Genomic DNA, 10,000 nt, shown 5'->3' on the forward strand with positions numbered 1-10,000 from the left:
TTATGAAGTCGCCATGTAAAGAGCAAATGCACCATGGAGCGACACAACTAACTCTTAAAGGGAATGAGAGACGAGACTCTGATTGGTTTAATGCAGGTTCTGCTCAAAACACACCCAGAACTCATGAAGAGAATCAGCACAGCCCTGTTAGAGCATGCGCCTGCTTCACAGACTGTTTTTCCCATCCTTAAAAGTGGATTCGGACATAACCTTACCCCTTTTGCTCCATGCGCTTTAGACTTTGCGCCTAGATCATTAAATTAGAGCCCTGTGTGCGAGTCTGACTGTTTCACAGCTGATGGAAACCACTCAAAAAATAAAAGAAAACAATTGACTCTCTTTTATTGTAATAACATGTATAGTAAAAATATTTTTCATACATTCTGTACACAATGTGGCCTCAGAGCTTTCCTTTTGGAAAGGCATGAACAAAACCATGAAAGTAAAGGGAAGCTGTACACTGATGTTTAAAAATGTCCAACTTCATGTCAAACGCAGTTTAAGACAAACGCAGGCGCTTGACTTCCTCCAGGAGAGAGTCGGACGCCGCTGCAGGTCCAGCACAGGCCTCACACTCCTTTACAGCGATCCAGAATCAACACAAATTATTGCTCGGTGAACGTCAGCTAATCCAATCAGTCACACAAGCGCTGAAAAGCGCGTTCTCGTCAAATCAAACCAAGGCGATTGCTAACAAAACTAGCATTCAAAAAGCAAAATGGAGAACTACACGTCTAAACAACTAGCCTTCAGATGCTGCCGATAATCAAACTACAGAGATCACCTGACGAGCGCTGGCTGGGCAGGTCAGGGGTCACTGGCACTCACGCACACACACACACACAAACACAATGATGCACACACAACCGCATACATACAGACACATGCACATGGACACGCACACACATGTATGTACATGTGCATGGATGGACACGCACACACAAATGCATTCACCCATATGCATGTACACATGTGCAAGCACACACACATGCACGTGCCCATATGACCACACATGCACGCTCACACAAGCAAACCCACACGCACCTATATGACCACACATATGTATAGACACATGTGCGTGCAACCCCAGGTGCCCACACACACACACACACACACACACACACACACACACACACACACACACACACACAGACACACACACAGACACACAGACACACAGACACACAGACGAACGTGAATGACAGACTGACACACTCCTGCTCAGTGTTGAAGGTTGGACTCTCTTCATATCCATCACTTCTCCTCAACAGTGATCAGACACCGCCGGAGAGCAGACTAGCAGAGTCATCTGCTTTATATGAGCTGCTGTGTGTTCGTGTGCATAAAGAGCGCGCACACACACACACACACACTCATCTGTCACTCCTCCGTCATCACTCGTTCAGAGAGAGAATGATGTCGTCCTCCAGGTCAGAGTTATCAGAGCTGTCCGCTGCAGAACACACACACACACACACACACACATTAAAATAAGACAACACATATAAACAGATTAAGGTGTGTGTGTGTGTGTGTGTTCTCTAGTGTGCACGCATGAATAACTCACTGTTGTCCAGCACCAGCTCCGCATCTTGCTCATTATCATCAGAATCATCATCGTCATCATCATCTTCATCATCATCATCGTCGTCGTCATCATCATCGTCATCATCATCATCATCCGCCTCTTCATCCAGCAGGCGAGCCACTTCCTCATCATCAGACGGAGAGAAATCCTGCTCTCCGTCCTCCTCCTCTTCCCCGTTGTTGTCGTTCTCCAGTTCGGCCAGCAGGGGGTCGGTGTCGATATCGTCAATGTCATCATCAGAGTCATCATCATCCTCTTCATCCTGATCATCTTCCTCCTGAAGCACACCGATCAAATCAGTTAAAGCTGCCGAGACCTATTTCAGTGTGTTGATGTGCTTCCTACTGGAGCTGAATATTGAGTAGGGGGCGGGGCTTTCTTTTGCATATCATTCCCTCATGGCCAAATAAAGGTAAGAGGGGCGTGGCTAAGATATTAATATGCTGTTTCTATGGTAACTCTAAGTATTTTAAATTACTATAAAGTTTTCAATTCAATTGGCGGGCCGAACTCGGCCTCCGAGGTAATGTGTTCCGGCCCTCCAAACAGCGTGACGAAGACATCAGAAATAAATTTAGTTTAGTTTAAAAACAGCCGCTATAGATATGAAGTGACGTGCATCTGTTCAACACAGCACGAGCTGCAGAGGCTGCGCAGAGTGCGAGTTACCTGATATTAAGCGAGTGGCGGGAGCAGCTGAAAACATTTGGATGTGTTCGTTTTGTACAATACACTGATATCGATATTAGGGATGCAATGATTAGCCGATTTCACTATTAACCGTGATTTTATTCGTCACGCTTAATCGTGAAGGCTTCTCAATGCTGCGTTTCTGTTGCATGGACTGAAACTGCTGCAACTAAACAGAGTTATGGCAGCTGTGCTCTTGTTTAAAGTTCTGAGCTTATACCGAGGCTAATACACACGCACACTGGATTAACTATAGCAGCAGGCCGTTCACATATTGCATCTTTTCCACATGCAATTTTATTTCCAATATATGCATATAAAAGCAGAGCGACGCCCGGTAGAAAACACGTCACGCTACGGCTTTCAGTGCAATGTAAACAAAACATGTTAGACACATTATTAAAATGATTATGCATGCATGAATGCAGATGATAACAGTTTATGTATATATTTAGCTAATATAAAGCTTAAATTTACATTAGACGTGATAACCGTGTAATCAAGATTTTTTTCAAGATCATCGTACAAAAAAAATCTATACTCACTGCATCCCTAAATGTTACACAGTTTAAAACACCACATATGAATGAGACTGAATGTAGAAGAAGCCTGCTTCAGCAATGCACTGCTTTTGTTTTGCTCTGAAATACAACATTTGAATGTAGCCTATGAAAAGCCTACTGTACAATGCAGTGATGTTATGTAGTTTAAAATAAACATAATAACATTTTAATGTGGAAAAAAGCCAACGTGGGTGTCTTAAGGAGTAAAAATACAGCATATGGGCTCTGATATTGCTGTTGCATCATCACTCATATCTCTCCAGCCCTCATTTGGGATGTTTTTATGAACTGGCCCCCTCGGCAAACTAATTGAACAGCCCTGATCTGGCGGGTTTGTCTACTGTCATCTTTACAGTGTGCGTTTGTGATTTTAGGAGGCGTGGCTTTGGACAGCAGGGGTTTCAAAGATATTATGCTAACTGTTAGCATTTCGGCAGATCACCTACTGCACCCTTGAATAAGTTGCATCTAAAATGTACATTTCGATACTGTACAAACCGTTCGTCAACCCACCTAGGCTATTTTTTATATGGACAATCAAATTCAAAACCGCCCAATCCGGCAACTCATTTGAATTCACAAAACAATAAAAATAAACATTGCAATTTTCATCTTGACTTCAAATTAAATTCATCTATTTATGTACGCGCTTTTCACACTAATCATCAATGATGCCGGTTTCTCACCTGATCTTCCTCGTCCTCTTCCTCCTCTGCGAGTCTCTGTCGACCCACTTCATACAGACGACACACAGTGTCCATATTTATCGAGTCCTGGTTCTGTTACACACATTCACACAAAACACACAGAGTTATTAATCTGTACAGGACAACATTTTTTCATAAAATAATAATAATCATCATCATAATAATAACCCAAACCCTCTCATGAAGGCTTCATTCTATGCTGTATATAGCATAACAATGACTTTGTAGATATATTTGATTGATTTTGATTGCATTAAAAGGTGTTATAAAGTTCAAATGAACAAAAAACAACTGAATACTCCTAAATATGCAAAGACATGACAAATACAGAGATCAAAGCACAAGATACCTCGATGACAGCCAGATAGCAGTCTTTGGTGTCTGTGCAGAGGTCAAAAATGTTCCTCTTCACGTCAATGGTGGCTGAGAAGGCAAACAGAGCATCGGGATTACAAGATACACAACTAACGTCCACCGTCCATAAACAACAAACAATTATGATGATGAACACATTCATTAATAAATGCATTAAGTGTTTAATTCAACGTTTGCCAAAATGCAGTGATGTACATCTCGTCTATAATCACAGACACATGTATGGAAATCTGAGTGTTTTAGTGCACTCATATATTTCTGTCGGACATTGCATATTTAAAATCTAATATTGAGCATGTTTGTGATGGAGCTGATCATACCGATGGGTTTGTAGTCGGTGGCATCAAAAGTCCTGAAGGAGGATCCGAACGGACTCTTCATCTGCTGCTCCATCATATCATCCTCATCATCAGCCTGCAGCATCGCTACAACACACAGATTTACACATCATTTATTGACCTTATTCTTTACATTTCTTTGGCTCAAGACTTCCACTCTCATTTATTAGATTGGCTCCCCTTTGATTGTGTTAAGGGGCTGTTTTTGCCCCATTGACTTCCATTATTAATCATATTTATTGATTTCAAATCAATATTAATCATGCATTGTTGCTGGTTTTCCATGTTGCAATCAATTTGCAATCAATAAATGTGATTATAATAGAAGTCAATGGGGCAAAAACAGCCCCTAACATCACCAAAGAGGAGTCAATCTGAACAGAGTGTATTGTAGAGCACATTTACAAAGCATTTTCCCAAAATGAGTGTCAAAATAAGATTTGTCAGCAAAAATCCTCACATTTGCTGAAACACAAAGTTGTGGCCACATTAACACTCAAAGGCTGCATTTACACTGCACTGGTCAAGTGACTCAATTCCGATTTGCACTGAAATGCACAGATGGGATATGGCCAGTGTACGTGTAAGCAGGAACAAATCACATGGATTTTGATTTACTGAAATCAGATTCAGGCCTTGTTCATATGTGGAAATGTATCCGATGATGAATCAGATCTGTGTCCTCGTGTCTGCAGTGTAAGCAGGTAGATCGGATTTTCACCTGTCAATGCGAGTCGCGCATCAGTAAAAACCGTAACGAATGACGTCAAGGGTCTGTTCTTCATAGCTGGCTTAAATGATCTAAGATGATTTGGCAGATGCTGGATCTTTTAATCTTGATAAATGATCTCTGGCTAATTTGGTTCTTCAAACAAGTTCGCGAATCAGATTAGAATGTCTGGATGAACTGATCTGAGATCGCTGCGTGTGTTGTGAAGGACAGATCTATCCGTCCTCAAAATCATGATCAGCAATGCAACGATTGACTGACGGCACAGCAGCGTAATGACATCATCTGATTAATATTCAATTATCCATGTGAGCAAAATTAAATCAAATTCATTGGAAACGGTTTGTTAAATATGACACGCTATAACTTTACACCTTATTGTGGGCTGCATGATTGGCCCTTTCACGTGTCAAGAGCAGTTTATTCAATTTTACAGTTAGAGCGGATTTTCCTCATTATAGTACCCATAGTAGTATTATTGTAGCCGGGTTTTTTTATTGATGTAAAGAATAGCCCCTTTCACACAGTGATACCGGTAAATTTCTGGAAAATTTCCAAAACGACTTTACCGGTATATTCAAAAAAGCGCTGTTCACACAGGCGGGGACGTTACGGAAATTTTCCGGAAAAGAGCATTCACACATCCATTCCAAAATAGCGGTAAATTCTGACATCATTCACCACAAACGAGCTTTAAACGGCTGCGCTTGTGTTTGTAAACATTTGACTGAATTACAAACTCTGTGGATGATCAATATTGTGAACAACTTTCGCAGGATCACTTTCTCATGTCGAGATGTTCATAATATGTGCGTGTGCTGGCGCTCACAGGCTGTTTCACAGGCACACGCAAAGCTTGAAGGTAAACAAACAACGGCTTATCATAAGCATCTCATCGATGATTATTTACACAGTTGGCATTAAGAAGAACATATAAACGTGATCTGACTAACTTCTAGCAGCTAAATGTGTCTGGGAAAATATTCAAAGGCTTTTATTCTCACAAACCGCGCGGACGTAAATGCGTCTGACTGTTGTGATTGGCTAAAGCAGACGTCTCACGTCCCACGTTCTAGACGTGCACGCGCTTATTACGGGAATCTTCCTTCTGCATTCACACAGCGCAGCATTCCGGCAAATTACCGGTAATGTTACAACTTCTCTTTCCGGAAAATAGCCAGAACGAATTTACCGGTATTTTCAAAAAGGGCCCGTTCACACATACAAGCTTTCCGGAAAATTGCCGCCAATTTTCCGGAAAGGTCTGTATGTGTGAAAGGGGCTAATGACTGGATGTTTTAAAAAGCATTTTGATATTGGTAAAGGCGTCTGCAACTTTTATGAAGCATCAAATCACCGTCATATTAACTGTCAAAACATGTTCATGACTGCATACATGTATTATTGCTTTTAAAAAAAGTCACATATTCTGCATTTCTATTATCATACACAATTTGTACTAAAGCGATCTAAAAAGTTCATATCAATAAGTTTTCTCTTTGCACCAGCAGGTGGCAGTCTCTGTACTTTCATTTTGGGGGTGCAGATTGCATAAGTTTTATGAATATATATATAACTTTATTTATTTTATTAATACCTATAACTTTATATAATTAAAAAAAAAAGTATTTTCCCAAGTGTATATAACTACTACTGTAAGAAAATGTCAGAATTCAGAACATACTTTCTGTATTATCTTTGCTTGAACTGAGCCGATCTAATCCTGTTTATATGAACTGAACCTGCTCCTGCTCCTGACCAGGTTTGCGCTAGCAGAACTGTTGCCATGACAACAACTCTCAGATCAGTTTTGAAGAACGAAACGATCCTGGACCAAGTCAAATTGTCAATAACCAAATCCAGCTAACTGAGTAATCCACGTACGAAGAACGGACCCCAGGTCTGACACTTTCACTTCAAAACAGACTTCAGCAGAGTCCCAAACCTTAAATCTCATACACGAGGACTGAAACAGGTTTCATATTGTCATATAGCACAGGTATTTAAGCATGTTATCGAGAGCGAGAGAGCGCAATGTCCACTACGTAACCAATATAAACTAATATAAAACTAGTGCATGCATCACGATCAGAAATCACGCCATGGACATTACATTAAGATGCCTAAAGGTTTAAAAAAGCCTATATATCAAAAGAAGATGGACAAATGAGAAGCTTTCTGTCATAGACTATAGTAAAACAGCTTGTCAAAAGCTGCGAACAGATTACATACAGGAATAGAGAAAAGAGCACTCTTTAATTATCAGCTGTTAGTCAGCGCCCGCTCTTTTTTTCCTAGACATTCACCTTTGTCGTGTGCTGTGTAAATGCAGATCAGAGTCACTTTTAAAAGATGATTTTATTTATTTATTTATTTTTTTTAATCGGATACAGTCACAAAATCGGAAATGACCATCAAGATCTGCAGTGTAAATGCAGCCAAAACCAGGCCAAAGTGGATAAAAATGACCCAACAGCACAGCTGGTTCTGCTGCTTTATGTCACAAACTGACATTTTCTGATTACATTATTCTACTTTTTATGTATAGTCATGAACACACTTGTTTGTAGAGCGAGCAGTTTGACCATTTTCTGCCATTTATTATTTATTATTCTAAATAAGAAATGCTAAAATAGCAAAAAAACAAGCACATAAGGTCAATAAAGCACCAATAAAAACAAGTATTGTAACTATTAACATAAAATACACCACAGAATGAGACCAGACAGATCACAACTGACTATGATTAAAAGCCAGAGAGGAAAAGGTCTCACCTCCATAAATGACGGTTCCGTTGTTGTTGAAGACGATCCTGCACTGATCTAGAGCCGGCACCGTGTGAAGAAGATGAAACGTCCTCAGATCCCACTGAGCTCCAGTTAAAGAAACCGCTTCATATTAAGAGCTTCATCCTTTAATAGCCCACCATATCATTCGATTTACTTCGGTTGGTGTGCACACAGAAACATGTACCTGAAATTACACCCATCACAAATGCATTCGATAACAAACTAGAACAAACCAATACAACTCGCCGTAACAGAGAGAGATGTTTGTTTCTCACTCATGCTGTAGGAGCAGGGGTGTCAAACTTAATTCCTGGAGGGCCGAAGCCCTGCACAGTTTAGTTCCAACCCTGCTCCAACACACTTACCTGTAGGTTTCAAACAAGCCTGAAGGACTCAATTAGTTTGATCAGGTGTGTTTAATTAGGGTTGAACTAAACTGTGCAGAGCTGCGGCCCTCCAGGAACTGAGTTTGACACCTGTGCTGTAGAGGCTGAATCTTTAAGGGACGCGCAGCACTGACCAAACTTAATATGTTTCTAAGCAATGCAAATAGATGCTGAGTGCATTGCAGGTGTTCGTACCCTGATAGAAAACTTTTAGACTTCTACTAGTGGAGTGGTATGGAACTTCCGCTGTCCAGTCTATGATATTGGCTCTTAAAGGGGAAACAAAGTAAAGTGGGTCATATAATATAATTGTGTGTTCTTGCAGCCTAGTAGAAACTTTTTCATGATTAGGTCATTGGAAACTAATGTATAGGAACATATACCCTTCGTCATACCCTGAAGCTCACGTCTCAAAACATTCAACACACGTCGTGACCACACAGAGTGCAGGATCTGTGATGTTGAGTGAGGTGCTAATGGTCTAATCTGATTTAACGATTAGCTAAAAGTGCTCCCACTGGACCCAGAGATCGGCAAAAAGAATTAAAAAATGGTAAAACTCGTTATGTTTTTAAAGAACACTGGTGAAAACCCTTACTAACGGAGGTGAAGCACAGATCGTAAAATACACACACACACAGAGTAAAAACCAGCAGTGAGCTGAGCTGAAAAGCATACGATCTCCGTGTTGATGATGACCTCGAGGCTGTTGGGATGGAAAACGCCGCTGATGTTCATGTTGAACTTGTCGAACTTGTGAATGGCCTGCGAGCTGCGCACGTCCCACATGACGCCGTCGTTCAGCACCAGGTCGTCTGTCGGGTTGAAGGTGGCACAGTTGCGCTTGTAGTTATTGGCCAGATCTGGGTTATTGAGCGTCAGCACCTTCTGTCCAGTCTGAATGTCATAAATCTGTAGGAAAACGCACAGAAATCTGCTTAGATGGCACACACTGCAGATTCTGCTCTGTTTTTGAGAACGACTGTTATTTATATTGTGATTACTGTTCGATAATAAAGAGAATGCAACATATTATTATATCAGAAACAACCCCAAATCATCACGCAGACAGGTAGAGCAGTTTAAAATATGACAAAATATAAATAAAAATTAATGTTAAACCAGATAAAAAGTAGTTAAAAAAAACTATTTACATTTTAAAAATGATTCCATCATGAGATCCATAAAGTTCATATAAACAGAAAAGCTGAACATTAGAAGAAACGAGAGATTTGGCAAAAACAAATACATGCACACATGCCTTTGAATGCGTTAAGGAACATTATACAGTGTACTGTAGCATTATTAAAGTGAAGTGATCGACTGTAATATAAACTGTAGTGTACTTTAGTTTTTACTACAGTAAACTGTGGAGTATCGTAGTTTAATATACCCTGCAGTTGTAGACAACTCCAGTACTGGCTCATTTTTTGATATTACTATAGTTGTTGTGTCACCATAGCAACTGTAGAATTGTAACAAAAGATCAATTACTATAGCCGTTGTGTTACCATAGCAACTGTAGAATCACCACAACAGACGAATTACTGTAGTTGTGTTACCATAGCAACTGTAGAATCACCACAACAGATCAATTACTATAGTTGATGAGTTACCATAGCAACTGTAGAATCCCTGCAACAGATCAATTACTATAGCTGTTGTGTTACCATAGCAACTGTAGAATCACCACAACAGATCAATTACTATAGCCGTTGTTACCATAGCAACTGTAGAATCGCCGCAACAGATCAATTACTATAGCTGTTGTGTTACCATAGCAACTGTAGAATCACCACAACAGATCAGTTACTATAGTTGTTGTGTTACCATA

The 10,000-nt window shown here is 40.3% G+C and overlaps 1 protein-coding gene across 3 annotated transcripts in view; it reads right to left on the minus strand.

The window, feature by feature from the left end:
- Positions 1–317: 317 nt before the first annotated feature.
- dcaf1 (ddb1 and cul4 associated factor 1) overlaps positions 318–10,000 on the minus strand; it is a 35,479-nt gene continuing 25,796 nt past the window's right edge. The window contains exons 20-26 of one of the 3 annotated variants that reach the window (XR_012384811.1): positions 8,257–9,078; positions 7,766–8,090; positions 4,244–4,348; positions 3,898–3,971; positions 3,528–3,620; positions 1,568–1,865; positions 318–1,453 (exon numbers count right to left, since the gene is read on the minus strand). Coding sequence is in view for 1 of the 3 variants with exons in the window: in XM_073911335.1 (XP_073767436.1) it covers positions 1,395–1,453; positions 1,568–1,865; positions 3,528–3,620; positions 3,898–3,971; positions 4,244–4,348; positions 7,766–7,859; positions 8,845–9,078 (957 nt within the window). In the remaining 2 variants the exon portion in view is untranslated. Of the gene's footprint in view, positions 1,454–1,567; positions 1,866–3,527; positions 3,621–3,897; positions 3,972–4,243; positions 4,349–7,765; positions 8,107–8,233; positions 9,079–10,000 lie in introns of all 3 variants that reach the window. The other 2 variants (XR_012384812.1, XM_073911335.1) reach the window with 2 other exon arrangements.

The sequence above is a fragment of the Danio rerio genome, chromosome 8, assembly GCF_049306965.1.
Source record: "Danio rerio strain Tuebingen ecotype United States chromosome 8, GRCz12tu, whole genome shotgun sequence".
Classification (NCBI taxonomy): domain Eukaryota; kingdom Metazoa; phylum Chordata; class Actinopteri; order Cypriniformes; family Danionidae; genus Danio; species Danio rerio.